The 19,411-nt window shown below is 43.7% G+C and overlaps 1 protein-coding gene across 7 annotated transcripts in view; it reads left to right on the top strand.

Annotated features, from left to right (window-relative positions):
- Window positions 1-19,411, top strand: part of cita (citron rho-interacting serine/threonine kinase a) — a 99,575-nt gene that overhangs the window by 59,235 nt on the left and 20,929 nt on the right. For 4 of the 7 annotated variants that reach the window (XM_079582459.1, XM_079582457.1, XM_079582454.1 and 1 more), the window contains 16 exons: window positions 49-246; window positions 2,281-2,334; window positions 4,147-4,344; window positions 4,505-4,698; window positions 5,815-5,950; window positions 6,039-6,143; window positions 6,299-6,439; window positions 7,076-7,183; window positions 9,721-9,907; window positions 10,081-10,245; window positions 12,212-12,235; window positions 14,036-14,173; window positions 15,396-15,576; window positions 16,770-16,861; window positions 18,071-18,175; window positions 19,035-19,204. In XM_079582459.1, coding sequence (XP_079438585.1) covers window positions 49-246; window positions 2,281-2,334; window positions 4,147-4,344; window positions 4,505-4,698; window positions 5,815-5,950; window positions 6,039-6,143; window positions 6,299-6,439; window positions 7,076-7,183; window positions 9,721-9,907; window positions 10,081-10,245; window positions 12,212-12,235; window positions 14,036-14,173; window positions 15,396-15,576; window positions 16,770-16,861; window positions 18,071-18,175; window positions 19,035-19,204 — 2,196 coding nt within the window. The remainder of the gene's footprint in view (window positions 1-48; window positions 247-2,280; window positions 2,335-4,146; window positions 4,345-4,504; window positions 4,699-5,814; window positions 5,951-6,038; window positions 6,144-6,298; window positions 6,440-7,075; window positions 7,184-9,720; window positions 9,908-10,080; window positions 10,246-12,211; window positions 12,236-14,035; window positions 14,174-15,395; window positions 15,577-16,769; window positions 16,862-18,070; window positions 18,176-19,034; window positions 19,205-19,411) is intronic. The other 3 variants (XM_079582458.1, XM_079582456.1, XM_079582455.1) reach the window with 1 other exon arrangement.

Here is a 19,411-nt window from a genome sequence, read left to right as displayed (position 1 = left end):
CTTTTTTCTGATATTATTTTCTGGCTTATTCTTGCACGTGTTTGGTAGATGGGGCTGCAGCACGAGGAGGAGAAGCTGGAGATCAAGCGGCAGGTGTCGGAGCTGAACCTGTCGCTGCAGGAGCGGGAGTCCCAGATCAGCAGTCTGCAGGCGGCACGCATGGCCCTGGAGAGTCAGCTCCAACAGGCCAAAACAGAGCTGGAGGAGACGACCGCCGAGGCTGAGGAGGAGATCACTGCGCTGCGGGTGAGAGGGGGAGGAGCCTGGGGGCGGCACACAGTCAGGGAGTGGAGGCGGTTTGGGCGTTTTCATGTCCACAAGGTCAGATTTAGGCACTATCAGAGCCACATGTCACTTTGAGTGATGGGATTCATGGCTTGAGTAGTAAAGCATCCAGCATATGTCCAATTAACTTTTTAGCACATCCTCATGCCTGAAATAGCTGTGCCAGGTTTTGAGGAAATCGGCCAATAGTGACAGTCTCATGTATAGGTAGAGGGTGCTATTCTGGGCATTCCAGTATTCCATATGTTTGGCCAGGATAATGCAAACAGTGTTTTACATTTGGGTTTCTGATGTCTAAAGTGCTCAAAGATGTTAAACGTAGGGCATCTCTAAATTCATTGTGTACAAATTCATTTATGTAGTACATTTAATAGATATACAATATATTACTTCATTAGTATATTTCTCATTACCGAAATATGACTCTGTCATCACAGCAGGTTCTCAGTTGTTGCGGAGGATGACAATGGTCTTGTGGAGGATGAGTGGTGCAACATTTTTGGCTAATTATGCTAGCTAGGGATGTATTGATCCACTTTTTTGAGCTCCCGATCCGATATTTTGACACTTCATCTGTCCGATACTGATTCGATACTGATCCGATACAGTCTTTTTGTATTATTATAGTTTTATATATTATATATATTATAGCCTATGGATATTACAGTAGTTTAACCTTTTCTTTTCTTTTTTATAAGCATGTAAGAGGTTTTGGCTTTTGCTTTGAATTTTAGTTTAGAAGCAGGTCTTAGCAGCAGGTTAACGTTAGTAGACAAATGAATTTATATCCTCCTGTGTGATGTGGATGTTGTTCTGTTATGATTGATTGTACAGTTTGTGTGGTTTTATTTTGGCAGCATCTGAATTCTGTTTTGAAATGTGTCTTGTAAGCCCATGGGGGCTGGGCACTTGCTTATGTGCAAGACATAATAATAAGAATAAATCCAATCAAGTAAATCAAATCAGTATCCTAGCTTAGCGATAGCATGAAGGCCGTGAATCTGTGGTCCTGGATCTGCAGCGGCTCCAGTCTGCAGGTACCATTCTGCTGCATAAACCTCAAAGCGCTGCGGTGCAGTAAACTGGCAGGAGCCGCTGCAGATCCATGACCACAGATTAACGGCCGTCTTGTTTCGGACCCGTCCACTCATCAAATCTAATCAAATCCAATACTCTCAAACTACCCCGATCGGCTACGAAACCGATACTGAAAATCCGATCAGTCTTTCTGGAAAATATAGTGCAATATTTTGTATTATTGATATAAGATTATGATTATATTTTTAGAAACATTTTTAGAGAGGGCGGCGCCCCCTATTGATCAGCTGCCGTTGGTTCCCTATATCTTAAAACAATGACCAAAAATAGTTGCGAAGAATGAGAAATGTGTGTTTTGTTATTTTCCCTTCTGTTTCACTAATACAGACCTAATGCAATAGGTGTATTAATTGTAAGAATTTACACATTTATATGGATTATTAAAAAGACAACCGTTCTCTATGACCAGTAGCAGCGCTCGACAGAGCAGATAATGTTTGTGGCTGTGCGTAATAATTCGGGACATTAATTGTCACGTCGTTGTTGTTATGTGTAAAACCTACCATTCATTTTAAAAAAACCTGTTCAAAAGACGGCAAACAGAAAACCGGGAGAAATATACACGCTCATATGCCGACGATAATGAACCGTTTTCCACTTTATTCGCTCCTCCACACTCCAAACTTTGGACTCAACAACATTTGGAATTTTTTTTCAAAGGGATTTTTCAATATCTAACTCCTGTCTGATTTATCAAGACTCACCTTAGCCTGGACTTCACTTAAACGTGGCACAAAGAACGCTGTAGTTACAAAATCGTAGCTTTATCTTTGTGCTGCTTTATTCCAAATGTCCCTCAGGAGGACTTTAGTTGCGTTGCTGTTTTAAAGACTGAATCCTACAGTCTGCTCTATTGTTCATTTGCAGACCGTGAACAGTTGGTTTTTCTCTCCACAGAATCACAGAGACGAGATCCAGAGAAAGTTCGACGCTCTGAGAGACAGCTGCTCCGTGAGTGCTTCCCTTTAGCACGTTCCACACCAAACGCTGAGCCAATGTGCCACTTCTGCCCAAAAATCTCGCCCAAAGTCCTCCACAATTTTTATAACAGTTCAACACAACTCATTTACTGTGGAGACGCAACAAAGGAAGAGTTAAAGCCACCCCGCGCAGCATTTCACCCCATAACAGAACACTCTGCTTTAATTAGTTTGAGTGTTTCTTGGTTTATCATGAGCGGTAAATGTGATTAAGTTCAGTCAATATGCTGCAGGTTTTGATTACATTTTTTATATAAGTCTCTTGTAGTTTATATTTTAGGCATTAAAAAGCATTCACTGTGACTTGCCGCTTGCCCTTATTATTGTGTGTTCCAGGCAATCGGTATTCTGGTAACTGGTACTGGAGGTTCTTAGCTTTCAAATGTTCACACAAACTTATGCTTGTGTTGAGCAGCTTTAAGCAAACCAAGTTCAGCTGTAGTGATTTTTTAAAGCGCTAAGAGTTTTCTACGAACTTTAACTTTACTCCATTGATCCTCAAGCAGCGCAGCTTTAGCTTTGAGTGGGAAAAGCCTTTCGCAGCAAGAAAACAAATCGTTGTAGCCCGAGCAGATACAGAGATAAAACCATAGACTAGCTCCTCCTCACTCCTCCCCGTTTACCACAATGACCTTGTCGAGGGGGAAATCATGGCGGATTTACAGACTCCTCCGCCCCAGCTCTGACAAAGCATGTGACTGAAAAGGGCATAAGGGCGGGATCTTCACTGTAGACTCCGCCCTTGTGAGACGTGTAGCTCACGCTGCTCCAATAGATACAGACGGCATCTCTGGAATCGCCCATATATGGTCATTTTTTAAAACAGTTAAGGGGGAAAACAATTTTGAAAAAATCTAAATTTTGTCTAATTATGCAAACGCTGAATTCTGAATATAGTTTCTACTAAATAAAGAAACAAAGACATGGGGAGGAGCAAAGTGGTTCAACAGCCCATAAATACATGAATAACGGAGAATGCTAACTTTATGCTACATGTTAGCATCGGGCTAATGCTAACGTTAGCTAGCGTTTTTTCACTTCTACAGAACAATCTGCTGTGAGAAATTATCCATATGGGCCCGATTTACACTTGACTGTATTTGTATGTGATAAAAAAGTTCATATTCCACCAGAAAATGGCTAAAAAGAGAGAAAAAGTTTCCCAAAAGGTTCTATTTTCCCCCTCGGTGAGGCCACGCCCCCTTCTATGACGAGATGCCGTCTGTATCTATGCTAACAGTTCGACCCTCATTAGTGCAAGATTTCTAAAATGTTTCTTACGAAAACCAGCCTGGTGCCTTTTAAAGTAAACTAACCCAGTGTTATCACAGGAGGAATATCTCGCTGTATCAAGTTCCCAAAAATTAGGCACCAGTTGTTTTTAACGTGTCTAAAGTGCAATGCTTTCCAATAGGAGACTAGGGGCTATATGGAGGTGCTACAGCAATGGCGGCCTCTAGTGGCCTCTAGTGTCGTCGTCATAAAGCAGAGCAGCCAGCGGCCTTTGTATAAAACTCCAATAGTAGATATATAAGTTAAAAGGCACTGTTGTTTCAATGTGCAAACCTCCAAAGATGAGCGGCCCATCCAAGAGTCCAGGACACAGTGGTCAGGTCAGAGCCTCATGTCTGTGATAAAATGCAGCGCTCCATGATTAACAGTGTCCAACGCAGAGTCAGTCACCAGAATGGAGAGCAGACCGAAAAGTGGCAATAACGTCACATCCCTAAAGTTCCTTTTCCATGTCCCACCATCACCCTGTGCTCGTGTGCCCCCTCTGCAGGTGATCACGGACCTGGAGGAGCAGCTCACTCAGCTGAGTCAGGAGAACGCCGAGCTGAACCGCCAGAACTTCTACCTCTCCAAGCAGCTGGACGAGGCCTCGGACGACCGCGAGGACCGGCTGCAGCTGACGCAGGAGGTGGACCGGCTGCGCAGAGAGGTGGCTGACCGCGAGATGCACCTCAATAACCAGAAACAGGTAAATAAAACACCTCAATAACCAGAAGATGTTAAGGAGAGAACTAGACAAAATCTCAACATTGCGTCACCTGCAGCGTCTCTTCTTCAAATGTTTCCTTCCCTTACCCGGCTCCAAATTTTCCATTTCACTAAAGCGTCAAATGTCCCCTGCTTCTCAGAACATCGAGACGCTGAAGACGACCTGTAGCATGCTGGAGGAGCAGGTGGTGGAGCTGGAGTCTCTGAACGATGAGCTGCTGGAGAAGGAGCGGCAGTGGGAGGCATGGAGGTCCGCGCTGGAGGACGAGAAAGACCAGGCCGAAAGGAGAACCAGGGACCTCCAGAGGCTGCTCGACTCCGAGAAACACAACAGGTACTGGCCCAAGGAAATGGAGTTGATGAGACTAAAACTATGACTAAAAGATGCAGAATAAAAACTTGAAAAACTCTGTGACACAGTTTGAAGGAGCCTTGTATAATTTCAATCAATCAGTTGTTTTGCCTCACAGGACTGTACAAACATTAAAGCAATCAAGCAAAACAATGTAAAGTTCAGGCAAATGAAGTATCCAGGCAAACATAAAGTCCAAATAAACGGCGGCAGCACGTGGTGAGGAGCCACGCGGGTGTCCCCTGTACTCAGACTCTGCAGCACGGCGAGGAAAAACTACACAACTCGGTGGGAGAAAAAAAGAAACCTGGGGGAAAACGACAGAAGAAGAGATCCACTCCCATGGACGGACAGGCTATAGAGACCCAGGGCCGATGGAGTCCCTAAGGAGACGGGCAAGGACTGCTTAAGAACGTCCAGTCCTTGTTGGAGCTTCAGTTCTTGTCCAATCCCTCCGTGGACAGTGCTGAAGACCGTGACACTAGCGACCCTCCGTCTGAAACACAGGGGGGGACAGGGGACACCATGTACACTGCGTTCCAAATTATTATGCAAATTGTATTTTTTGTATTTTTGCTCTTTCACTGACATTAATCTCAGAGACCTGGGATGATTAGTTTTCAGGTTAAGCCCCGTTAAGGGAAAAACTACTGAAAAAGGCTGTTCCACTTTATTAAGCAGATCATAATTTTCAAGCAATGTGGGAAAGAAAAAGGATCTCTCTGCTGATGAAAAGCGTGAAATAGTTGAATGCCTTGGTCTAGGTATGAAAACCATCGATATTTCATGAAAGATTAAGCTCAATCATCGTACTGATAAGAGATTTGTGGCTGATTCAGAGCACACTCGGGTTTGTGCAGATAAAGGCAGAAACCGCACAATATGGACGGTTTCTGCCAGACAAACGCATCAGATTAAGAGAACAGATGCTACAAAGCAACCGACACGTATTTGAAGCAGCTGGTGCCTCTGGAGTCTCCCGAACCACCAAATACCTGTTAATGTTCCTCCACCAGCTGAAACTGACTTAGGTTGTCAAAGCATTTTATGTCTCCATAAACCCTCACTCTGACCTCTGACCTGTGTGGCGTTGTCCAGGCTGCGTGCGGACCAGCGCAGCTCCGAGTCTCGCCAGGCGGTGGAGCTGGCGGTGAAGGAGCACAAAGCAGAGATCTTGGCCCTGCAGCAGGCGCTGAAGGAGCAGAGGCTGAAGGCCGAGAGTCTGTCCGACACGGTGAGTTTCGCGCGGTCCCCAGATATATAATAATAATAATAATAATATGTATTTCAATGTTGTTCTGATTTGTCCCGTGTGCCCTCAGCTGAACGACCTGGAGAAGAAGCACGCCATGTTGGAGATGAACGCCCGCAGCCTGCAGCAGAAACTGGAGACGGAGCGGGAGCTGAAGCAGCGGCTCATGGAGGAGGTACAGTTTCACAGTGAGAGGTTTTGATCAAGTGGTTCAGATGACCATCTTAAAGGCTTCAAAACAGTTAATACAGTATAAAAAAAATCTATGAATTCAACCTTATGGAAAATGATTGACCACTTGAATAAGGGTTGTTTGTCTCTGATCCGCAGCAGGGGAAGCTGCAGCAGCAGATGGACCTCCAGAAGAGCCACATCTTCAGACTCACACAGGGCCTTCAGGACGCTCTCGACCAAACAGACATGTTGAAGACCGAGAGGACCGACCTGGAGTACCAGCTCGAGAATATTCAGGTGAAACTGGACTGACACAATGGCAATATCAAAAAATATCAATATCATCATCAAACTATTGCAGACATGAGGTCCAATGAAAAAAATAATAATAATAAGACACATAAATGTTTAGACTTTGATGTTGGTCAAGCTCATAATAATGATAGTCTCACAAATGATGAACTGACAAAACTGCATGGAATGTGTTGATCCCAGCAGAAACAAATAAGTGGCTGGAATTCTCCCATCGAGGCCTTTTCAGCAGAATTCTTAGACAGTCATTGTATGCCACATTAAGTTTTCGAATGCTCGACCGTTTATAGGTGGACCACAGGTAAGGGTTAGAGTTAAAGCCTCATTGATGATTAGACAAAAATCGTCCAAAATCATATAGTGGTTCTATGCTGTTGGGTCAGGACTGGAGCCAAAAGTGGGTCTCCAGCCTCTCTCCGGGAACTTTCTTTCCAGTATTTATCAACAGGAAATGTACAAATGCCTTCATTAGTCTGACTGATGTTGAGTTGTTTTGATGATGATTCCAGCTCTCCTGTTTTATCCAAGTTTCTTTTGAATGTTGGTATTGTTCACTCTCCTTACCATTGTGTTTGTACAATGTTATTTTTAAAAAAGACCTCTCTGTCCGTTCTCCTTCAGGCGGTGTACTCCCATGAGAAGGTGAAGATGGAGGGCACCATCTCTCAGCAAACCAAACTCATCGACTTCCTCCAAGCCAAGATGGACCAGCCGACTAAGAAGAAGAAGGTCTCACTCACTTTACACGCACTCTTCTCCAATCACTGTCAAAATCCTTTACCTTAACACATTGAGTGCCGCACTGTTTTTGGCATTTAGTTGTAGAGTGCCAACAATCCAGACCATTTTTCATGATATTTGTATCACCACAGCGTATTCTATGTTATAGCTATAGACACATGCTTGGTTCATTTGAAAGGAGAGATTCTAAGCTCTCCAGAGCTGAAAACCGCTTAATTCTACGTGCCTCAGTTCCTGAGAAATCCTAAGCTAAACAGAGACTAGTTTTGATCAACATCACATCATTTTTTTCTAGAAACTGAGATATTGCGTGTTTTATGAAACATTCTCCTTTCTGATTAATTCCTCTCTCCTCTCTGAACAGGCACTAATGTTATGTGAAGAGGCAAATTTCTAATTATCTGTGTTTCAAGTCACTTTTCAAAGACAACATTGTTGACACGTTTTGAACACCGGGTGTTGCCACAGATCGATCACTTTTTATTGCGTGTGCATTTAAACAGCCTGGTTCTTGGAATGAAGACTTTAACAGGATGTTTCTCAGCCGTCCTTGGACCGATAGTAACCATTTAAAAACTTAGAGAAATGTTCAAATCCCAACTGTTTTTCCATCTCTCCATGGGAAGCCGCTCTGCTTTGTCAGATGTAACGTCTTTATAGGACTCCATATTGTACAGTCAACATCGACTTGCTCTCCTACAGAGATCAACACATTTTCACAAGCTCAGCAACCATACAATTGTATAAAAGCTAGTGGTGGGCCGTTAACGCGAGACTCTTATCGCGCGATAAATAAAATATCGCTGTTAATCTATTCTCAAAGCTGGGTTGGGAGCTGGGTCTATACTCTGCTATGATGACTTTCACCGTGATATTTTATGCAGGGCTTAAAGTATTCCGGCCTGAGGCCTCTGGCGCAAGCAAAGTGTATCAGACTGCAAATTATTTGTCCCGTTTTTCCGCGCATTTGTGAAAAACTCGCCTTTCCCGCACTTCTTACGGTCCATGAATGCATCTCACGCGCAGCCTCGCTGTTACGTGATTTCTCTGAAACCAAAACAACTGCCACGCGGAGGCTGGAGCTACTTTTGTTATGGATTAAGTTTTGCCAAATGGACGCTATGACCAGACGAGCGAGAATCGGATAAAGAGGCGAAGAGCAGCAGGTTCTACGACTGATCCACAGTGAGTTTATTTACTGTTTCTGTGAGAACAGTCGGGCTAACGGGGTCGCATCACCCGCGCTAAAATAAGGGCCTGCCCCGCTACGTGCCTCCTTCTGCAGCCGTGCGCACGGTGAGACAGGTGTGCACGGTGAGACAGGTGCGCACGGTGAGACAGGTGTGCACGGCTGCGTAAACCTCCCCGAGCTGCTGCCGCTGACCCGCTGTTAAAAGCGAAACGTAACGCCTTCATACTGAACAGAGCCTCGCACTGTCACAAATACCCGATTCGAGTGGAGTCTATGTTCCGCAAACGCGCACGTTTCAGCTCCAGCCAAATCTAACCAACAGCCTGATTAACAAACTATGACACTTAATCCTTTACTTACTAGATTATTTTCAAAAATATTGAACTTTACATTTTGGTCTATACTTGTATTTTACCTCCCATATATTAAGTGTTTGCACAAATTGGGAATACATTAGGTCCAAGTGCAGAGTAAATGTGTAATAAAAAAGTTTAATAAAAAATATTGGCCTAGGCTACATTGCCTATATACAGTAGCCTCTATCTAACTTTTTTCTTTTAAAGCACCGATAAGAGCACCATTAAAGTCCCGGATCTGTTTTCTGTAGCAGGTCATAGTTGCAGAAGAGGAGATTTAGTTTGTCACCAGAAAATTGATTGACACAAAGCTACTGACTGTGCACAGTTCATCAGGACCTCTAATGTCGGCCTACAGTTCAAAATGAATGTTTAACTGAATAAACAGTTAGTAAACACAAGTGCATCTTCTTGAACATGAATTATTTTCATCACCAGTTACCATAGTAGAACGTTCTCAAGTTTGTGATGCATTTTGGAAACAGGAGATGAGCCCCTGGTCTAACCTGACTTGCGAAACTCGTTCTCAAAGACTTACTTTTAGTCATTATTTGGGTAGCACACATATTCGGAATGGCTTCGGCAGAATTCAAGCGAGACATTTTAATCTAGATTAATCTAGATTAATTTCAGAATTAATCTAGATTAATCTAGATTAAAAAAATTAATCTATGCCCACCTCTAGTAAAAGCTCAGTTTTTTTCTGATACAGTTCTTTTTTCACCTCATTTTGGTGCTGATTAAGTGGTTGTTTTGACACAATTAGCTATAAAACAAAGTATTTGTGTTTAAATGTAATGGAACTGTGCAAGTTGAACAGTGTACTAAAATATTGCAATAATGTCCACATTGCAATATTACGTAGCAATATTGCCTATTGACTTCTGCCGTGCCCTCCACTTCACGGCAGAAGTCTGTTCCTCTCCCTGACCACTCAGTTAGTCCCTCCCTTCTCACGTTTATGCTTCCTGTCTCAGGGCATCTTTGGGCGGAAGCGGGAGGACGTGGGCACCACCACGAACGGTGCGCTGACGCCGCAGCCCTGCGTGCCGCTGCCGTATGGAGACATGAAGATGGCGCTGGAGAAGGAGAGGTCGAGGTGCGCCGAACTGGAGGAGGCGCTGCAGAAGATGAGGATAGAGCTGCGTTCGCTCAGAGAAGAAGGTAAGGACAATAAGGATTGGAATAAACATTCAATCCATTTAAAATCAGTCATTATGATCGAAAGGACACAATAACAGCATGAAAAGATTCAAGTGAAGTGTTTCTACAATTTTTAACCTCTTCTGGCGATTGTAAGCTGTCCTTTTGAGCAGAGTCTGTCTCTGTTTGTGCAGCGGCTCATTTCAAATCCCAGGAGCAGCACATGGCACCATCGACTCCAGCTCAGGCCCGACACCAGATCCTCATGACGGCCATCGTCAAGTCTCCAGAACATCAGCCCAATGCCAGCAGTCTGCTCCACCCCTCCACTCGCTCCAAGGAAAGCTCCACTCCTGAAGGTCAGTCCCACATACGACTAAACCCCTGAGGATCAGTCCCACATACTCCTAACCCCCTGAAGATCAGTCCCACATACTCCTAACCCCCTGAAGATCAGTCCCACATACTCCTAAACCCCTGAAGGTCAGTCCCACATACTCCTAACCCCCTGAAGATCAGTCCCACATACTCCTAAACCCCTGAAGATCAGTCCCACATACTCCTAACCCCCTGAAGATCAGTCCCACATACTCCTAAACCCCTGAAGGTCAGTCCCACATACTCCTAACCCCCTGAAGATCAGTCCCACATACTCCTAAACCCCTGAAGGTCAGTCCCACATACTCCTAACCCCCTGAAGATCAGTCCCACATACTCCTAAACCCCTGACGATCAGTCCCACATACTCCTAAACCCCTGAAGGTCAGTCCCACATACTCCTAAACCCCTGAAGATCAGTCCCACATACTCCTAAACCCCTGAAGGTCAGTCCCACATACTCCTAAACCCCTGAAGGTCAGTCTCACATACTCCTAAACCCCTGAAGATCAGTCCCACATACTCCTAAACCCCTGAAGTTCAGTCCCACATACTCCTAAACCCCTGAAGTTCAGTCCCACATACTCCTAAACCCCTGAAGTTCAGTCCCACATACTCCTAAACCCCTGACGATCAGTCCCACATACTCCTAAACCCCTGAAGGTCAGTCCCACATACTCCTAAACCCCTGAAGTTCAGTCCCACATACTTTTAAACCCTTGAAGATCAGTCCCACATACTCCTAAACCCCTGAAGTTCAGTCCCACATACTCCTAAACCCCTGAAGTTCAGTCCCACATACTCCTAAACCCCTGAAGTTCAGTCCCACATACTCCTAAACCCCTGACGATCAGTCCCACATACTCCTAAACCCCTGAAGGTCAGTCCCACATACTCCTAAACCCCTGAAGTTCAGTCCCACATACTTTTAAACCCTTGAAGATCAGTCCCACATACTCCTAAACCCCTGAAGATCAGTCCCACATACTCCTAAACCCTTGAAGGTCAGTCCCACATACTCCTAAACCCCTCAAGGTCAGTCCCACATACTCCTAAACCCCAGAAGGTCAGTCCCACATACTCCTAAACCCTTGAAGATCAGTCCCACATACTCCTAAACCCCTGAAGGTCAGTCCCACATACTCCTAAACCCCTGAAGGTCAGTCCCACATACTCCTAAACCCTTGAAGATCAGTCCCACATACTCCTAAACCCCTGAAGGTCAGTCCCACATACTCCTAAACCCCTGAAGGTCAGTCCCACATACTCCTAAACCCCACAGTTTTCCAACCCTAAAGACAGGGGTTGAAAGAGTGTCCGATACAATACTTGTATCACAGAAAGCCATATTGCGATATATTGCCCCAGCCTTAGCATCCAGATTGTACTATCTAATGTCTCAGCCTCTGAATTCCGTCACATGTTTGTTCCTGAGGTAGTTTCACGTCACGTTGGATCTGAACGTTTTGATTCAGGGATGTGACGATGAAACCTGCGTCTGTGCTGTTGGAGTTTGTCAGAGTGAATCCCCGATGTTCCATGTTTGATGGTGTGATATTGTCAAAGACGCTTCAGCTTTTGTGCTACTCACGGCTCTTACTGCCACAGGTTCTGGGCTCAGTGACCGAGTCGTTAGCACTGCCTGGTCACAGTAAGAAACTGAAACGTAGATCTATTCCAGGGTTGAAAGAGATTAAATAAACTGTGCCAAAATGAAGGTATGAAATGTAATTGAAAAGCATTGCACTTGGTTCTGGCAGGCTTTAAATCTGCATTTCTTTTGAAAATAATGGCACTTCTTGATTTTTGTTTCTCCATAAGTTCAACAAAAATGCGGAATGTGCCGATAGCGATAGATGTTTTTTGCTCAAAGCTGAAGTGTCGGTCCCTCTGTGCTCCTTTGTCTAACGTGTGACGGTGGCTCTGTTCTCTCTCTGCGCCTCACAGAAAAGAGGAGAGTCACCTTTGAAAGTAAGTCCCTCCCAAACCTCCTCCTCCTGCATGAGCTGTGCGGAGCCGTCGTCCCACACGCACTGCGTCTCAAACGTGTCGGTGCTCTGTCTGTTCTCATGTCGAGCTCTGCAATGTCCGCCCGGCATGTGTGACGAGAGATGGGCTAATGTCTGGAATGCATCTGAGCAGGAATGATGCATGACTCCACATCAGAATCAGCAGAGTCTTGTACAAATAAATCGATGTTTGAAGTTTCTGACATGTCACTGGAAACGTGTCCCAAACATTATATGGGATGTAAAGACTTCACTGGAGGAAACACCTGGAGTTAGTGGTAGGGCTGCCCCCTTTTGGTCATTTTGTTGTAGTGATGGGCGAAAAAAGTCTTCTGCGACGCTTCATTCTGTTTGAACACCAACCTCTTGTGGACAAACGTTTTTGCTACAACTTCTCATAAACCTGAAGCACCAACACATGTGTGCAAAAAAGTTTAATGGCATTTTCATTGTCTGCACAAACAGCCAGATATTGATGTGTGAATGAAATGATCAAATCATTTTTAACTGCACAGTAGCCTGGGGACCATGGCCGAGATTATCGCACGGATTTGTGGACCAATCACAGAACGAGGAGGGATGGCAAGACGATGACACACTATTCGACATACGGAAGCTTGTAGTTTGATTACGCATAAAAAAAAAAGTTTATTTGCAGATCCAACATGACAGCAGCAGACACGGCGGCATTTTCCAATCAAGCTTTAGATCGTGTTCTAAATAGTTTCGCTCAAAAGTTTACAGCGGGTACATCATAGGTCATCGAATACGATGATACGATTGGCGATGAATCATCACTTTTGGCGTTACCACTCTGCTGCTGCGAGGCAAGGGCAGGACAGCAATGTGCTTTATTATTTCATTCAGTCAGAGCTAATAGCTGTAGATGATGCTCCTTACATTTCCGTTGCCTGGCCAGCCATCCACGTGTGCTTTTGTATCTGTTCAAAAGCAGGACTAAAGAATAGGAAAAGCGTGTATTCTGGCTGACCCACAGCGGCGCAGACAACCTGCACCACATGCACGTGGTTAAATGGGAAGCAAAGGAAAGGCAGCCCATCTATTTATCACTAATGATTTGCATCGGACCAGAAAACATCCACGGTTTAACGGCTCACTGTTCAAAGCTGTCCAAACCTCATGGAGCCGATGAGCTGCTTTGATACCAAAACAGGCTCTGGCGCAGTGTTTCCAAGCAGTCTGCTTCAGGAAGAGGGATGCAAGCTCCAGAGGGACGGGTTTTTTGCACATCACTATTTATCTGACAAAACGATCAGGCGCAGCAGCACATGGAGCTACTGTGTCTTTCTCCACTTCGTTCTGTTTTTTCTGGGGCAAATAAGATGAGGAACTCCACGTATTTTTAACGATGATGGAAAAATAAATTACTGCTTCATTTGCATAATATGGATGTATGAAGACAGCACTTCCAAGTATTAATATGTTATGAGAGCAGTTCAGGTCAAATAAAATGTTGTTTTCATAGTTTTTGTTAGTCGACTAATTGCTGCTCAGGAGATGTTTTTGGTCGACAAAGGATTACTTTATTCTGGGACAGCCCTAATAGTAATACAAATACCTCAGTGATGAGCACAGATGTTTCCTGCTGAGAAATCTTTACATCCAACATCATTATTTCACATGTCGCCAGTGACTCCATCAGAAGCTCACAGTGAATTTCAAACAAATCCATTTATTTGCGTGAGACACTGACTTTTTGCCTCTGGATTGAACGTGTGCGTGTTTGTGGTCTGCGTTTCAGAGTTTGGGCGCCGCGTCAAAGAGCGAATGCACCACAACATCCCTCACCGCTTCACCGTGGGGCTCAACATGAGAGCGGCCAAGTGCGCCGTCTGCCTGGACACCGTGCACTTCGGGAGGCAGGCCGCCACCTGTTTAGGTCTGTGACACTCCGAGCTTTAATGTCATGTTAAAAAGAGACCAGACTCACTCTTTACCATGTTTATTTGATGACGTTTTGTCCACTTGGGATTGTGTCTGAAATCACTCCGACACATATTCACTTACAAATACTGACATGTTTGGTATCCATGTGACACACGGAATCCCCCTCACAACACTCCATGATCCACATATGGTCTTTCCTTTGTGGAAGACGCCAGCTTGGAAAAAGGCTCTGGGGATATCCACGCACATGTGCAGACAAAGTTACTTAACTTTAGGACCGTTTACTCCAAATGAGTTCTTGATTCCACTCTTAAACAACATCTCCACCTTAGTCGCTCCTGCAGACTTTACAGGCTCACACTCCACTACATTTACAAGCTTTTTCTCTGAGATGTTTCAATATCTCATTCCTGACAGATTTATTAAGCTTTGAACCCAGAAATCATGGAGAAATTAGAATTCTAGCTGGGATTTTTTGCCTTATTATTCCCAATTATGTGAGTAATCTACCGAAGTTTCAAATTCATTGTTTTTGTCTCTATTTACCTTGGTGCTAAATTTAACTAAAACTGTATCAATATTCAATTTAAAAAGTAAATGCAGAGCAAAACTTCCAGATTAATCTGCAAAACAAAAATATTAAATCTGTAACAGATTTTAAATGCCTTGGATCTGCGACCCCCAACTAAAAATTGATTAACATTTTAAGAAAATCTCAAGCTATACAAAGCAACCTAAACTTATTAGACATTACAATCCAAACCAGGCCGCCGTCTGTACATGACACTATGATATTCTATATCCTACTGCATGACAGCATGGGCCCAGGCTGTGCAGTGTATATAGGGACATTTTTAGAATGAAATTGAAAATGTATTGCTTACTGTAGTGTAGAAAGTTGAAAATTAGCACTGGCTATACACTCTTTATTATAAGATTGTTTTGTACAGTGTTTAATTGCAATGTCCCTGTGATTACAAATATTTATATAAACATGCAGTGTCTCGACTTAAAATAGGTCCTACAGAAATATATTTTTTTTCCCGAAGGATTTGTTGATATCCTGCTTTATTGAGTTTAAGTTTTTTTCTCTAGAATATGAGTTTTTGCATTTTAACCCACCAGTAATAACTTGTTTATTCAAAAACTTGGAATAAGACAAAGATATATATAATAAGAAAAAAGGACTAATCCATGACTGTGTTATGTGGCAGAGTGCCTGACCCTGTGCCACCCCAAATGCTCGCCCTGCCTCCCTGCCACCTGCGGGCTCCCGGCGGAGTTCGCCACCCACTTCTCAGAGGCCCTGTGCCGGGACAGGGCCAACTCCCCGGCCCTGCAGACCAAAGAGGCCAGCGGACACGTGCGGCTGGAGGGCTGGATGAAGCAGCCCAGGTCAGTGCGCAACAGAGGAGGCCACATGTTTCATACTTATTTAATGATATTGTCTGCTTCATGTTTGTTCTTCCACATGATACAAGGAGCTTTCAAATCCTTGTTTTAGTCCCTTCTTTTACTTTTGATTTAGTTTTAAAGAGTCAACCGAAATATCTGCAAGTTTTAGCCACATTTTGTCTCATTAACTACTTTTCATTCCGATTCCATCCCATATTTCTTTTTTGCCACGTTTTGTACCTTTTTTTGTAACTTGTTGTTTTTTGTGATTTATTGTTGTGTTTTCATCCATGTTTACGTCTTGTTTTTGTAGCTATTTTCATGTTGTTTTTTTAAAGGGGGGGGTATTATGCTAAATCGACTTTTTCAAGCTATACATCATGTTATTCTGTCACTCCCTCATTAAGAACATGCCTGAAGTGTTGCCTTGGCACATTCACGTATTTCTGAGTAATCTGTAAAAACTCTGATGGCGGCCATTTTAGGGATAGGTTTGCCTGAGTCCTCCTAGGAACGCCCCCACCTCCTGGAGACGCCTCCGAGCTTTCGTCACCAGCCGAGTAACCGACCACTGCTCCTCAGCAGAACCCCCTCCCCGCTGATGCCACAGACAGCGTGTGGAGGGGGCGTGTCTGAAAGGGTCAGAGGTTCTTAAAGAGACAGAGGCCTATTTCAAGACATTCACTACAGCCATTTTGAGAGAGACATTTTATACAAGGCAGTTATTCTAATTTACTGCATTTACAGACCAACAGAAGGTTTGGTCATCATTGTAGTGTGATATAGACTGGTGCTATGTGATTGAAAAAAAGCATAATACCCCCTCTTCAAGCTTTTAGGTTTGGGTAATGCCGAAAATATTTTTTTCACACAATCACTAGTAAAGTCACAACATTGCCATAACAATATTGTACCGTTTCGTTTTCATTTGTCAAAACAAGGCAAAAAATAATGAATTAGGATGAAAACAAGGGTCCAATCAATGATCATGCAGATCATCCGTAATTTGGTGCATTGGTATTATTTCATTGGTTTAGGGTCAGTTAAAGGTCGTGACCATTCCAATGGACGCAGGAAATATTATTATACCCACTGACGTTTTTATTTTCATACATGATGTCCAAATATGTCTTGTCTTGTGAATTTGTGTCTCGGCCCTGTATCATCTACATTAACTCATTGTTTGTGTGCAGAAACGGGAAGCGGGGGCAGCAGGGCTGGGAGCAGAAGTACGTGGTTTTAGACGGAACCAAAGTGTCTGTGTTCGACAGTGAGCCCAGAGAAGGTCCGTACTGTACTATTCCTGAAGGATACAGTGGGCTGCATAAGTATCTGTACCCCTTTAACTTTTCAACATTTTGCCACAATATGGTCCACAAACATAAATATATATAATTGAAATTTTATGTGAAAGACACACACGAAGTGACACACAATCATGAGGTGAAATTAAATGTATACATGATTTTAGCAGGTTTTTTTATTTTTTAAAAAGTGTGGTTTGCAAAAGTATCTATACCCCCCTGAGTTAATACTTTGTGAAACTCAGACTGGAATTTTTTCCTTATTCTTCTTAGCAAAACAGCTCAAGCTCAGTTTCAGATCTTTCTACTGATTCTCGATTGGATTTGGGTCTGGACTTTGACTTGGCCTTTCTACCACATGGATATTTTTTGTTTATGTTTAGGGTCATTGTCTTGCTGGAAGGTGAACCTCCGCCTCAGTTTCAAGTCTTTTCCAACGTGTTTTCGTCCAAGATTTCCCTGTATTTGTTTGAACCATCTTCCCTGTCCCTGCTGAAGAAAAGCACCCCCAGAGCATGATGCTCCCACCACCATGTTTGACAGTGGGATGGTGTTTTCTGGGTGATGTGCAGTGTTACATGGCAATTTGCATTTAGGCCAAAAAGTTCCATTTTGGTCTCATCTGACCAAAGCACTATCTTCACATGTTTGCTGTATCCCCCATGTGGCTCCTGACACACAGCAAACTGGACTTCTAGTGGTTTTCTTTTAAAAATGGCTTCTTCTAGCCACTCTTCCATAAAGGCCAGATTTGTGTATGGCTAATAGTTGCTCTGTGTACAGTTTCCCCCACCTGAGCTGCTGTAGCTCTCTGCAGTTCATCCAGGGTCACCATAGGCTTCTTGGTAACAGCTGTGGTCAGTGCTGTCCTTGTTCGGTCAGTAAGTTTAGGAGGACGGCCGGGTCTTGGTGGGTTTGCAGTGATGTCATACTCTTTCCATTCCTGGTGTATTTAACTGTACACCGAGAGATGTACAAAGCTTTGTAAATCTTTTTATAACCTAACCCAGCTTTATACTTCTGTCTTTCACATAACATTTCAATTATATATATACTGTTAATGGTCCATATCGTGGCAAAATGTCAAAAAGTTAAAGGAGTAGGGATACTTATGCAGCCCACTGTATTTCAACACTAGACCAGAGTATCTAGAGAGTATTTTATTTAGATTTGAGTTGTCATGTTTGCAGACTGCATAAAGGCCGAGGAGGAGTTTGAGCTGTGCCTCCCTGATGGAGAAGTGACGGTGCACGGAGCTGTGGGAAACTCCGAACTTATCAACACGGCCAAGTCAGGTACTGGTTTAACCACGGTACCAATTCTCACAAGCAATTTTGTTGTTTACCATGTAAAATATGTTCATCATTTAATTCTTAAGTGAGTCATCTACAGCAAAAGTTTCAAATTAATATCTCTAGGGAAAAAAACTCAAAATATATATCCCTAATTTATCAAATTGAGAATAATCAGAGCTGCTCTTTCATGTTCAAGTAATTGAATGAATTGTGTCAAAATAAAGGCAAGACCCGGCAGGTGAACGTATTGAGTTTTCACACAGTGGTCGATGTCGAGTATAAACATGACCAACCTTACCCCGTACGATGCCAATTTCACTTTGCAAAGCCGGCTTTCCCTCGTGCGTGCATTCATTCATTCACAAATATTGACAGATTTACATCCACATGTCCGGAAGGCTCCTCAGGATGGCGCTATAATCCAAATATGGTGTTTTTCCTTCTGCGAGATGGTCAGTATGGAAGAGCGGAGAAACTTTACAGTCTTGGGCTTAACACTGTTTTGAAGTTTTTCAGTTCTGATGGATTTTATAATATCTAATTCCCAGCCTGATTAAATCAGCTTTGAAAACAAAAAAATAAGGCAAAATTGTAGTTTTTCGAGATTTCATCACTTACAAAGATTCAAAATCCCTTTGAAAAAATCTTTGTCAAATAGTCAATTAAATGAAACCGAAATATAAATCTGGCCATCCTTTATATATATTTCGTCACTGCAAATATCGGCAAGCTTCACCATATTACGCACAAAACACCTTGTTTTTGTGTCGTCCGCTGTCCGGGTGAACGGGTAAAAACAGTAAAGCAGCGTCTCGCCTTTTCCAGTTGTGTCCAAACTCTCTCTTGACTTTCTGCGCAGACATCCCGTACGTGCTGAAGCTGGAGTCTCACCCCCACACCACGTGTTGGCCCGGGCAGGCGCTGTACTTCATGGCACCCAGTTTCCCGGATAAGCAGCGCTGGGTGGCGGTGCTTGAGTCTGTGGTGGCAGGCAGCAGAGCGCCCAGAGACAAAGGAGAGGCAGACGCCGTAAGTACCGCCATGAACTTTGAGAATCCGGTCACAGGCAGGCTGCTGCCAAGGCAAACGTTACCAATTCTAACGTCCAGGTGAAATAGTCTTTCTCAACTGGCCAAGATTCAAGGCAGCTCAATGTTTGAAAGATATAATGGATTAAAGGAATAGGCCACCGTTTTCCGCGCAGTAACTCCTAAAGACTTCCCCCGCTCACTTCCG

The sequence above is a fragment of the Gobius niger genome (assembly GCF_951799975.1).
Source record: "Gobius niger genome assembly, chromosome: 24".
Taxonomy (NCBI): domain Eukaryota; kingdom Metazoa; phylum Chordata; class Actinopteri; order Gobiiformes; family Gobiidae; genus Gobius; species Gobius niger.
The sequence above is the reverse complement of the archived record's forward strand: the minus strand, read 5'-3'. Positions and strand labels throughout refer to the sequence as shown.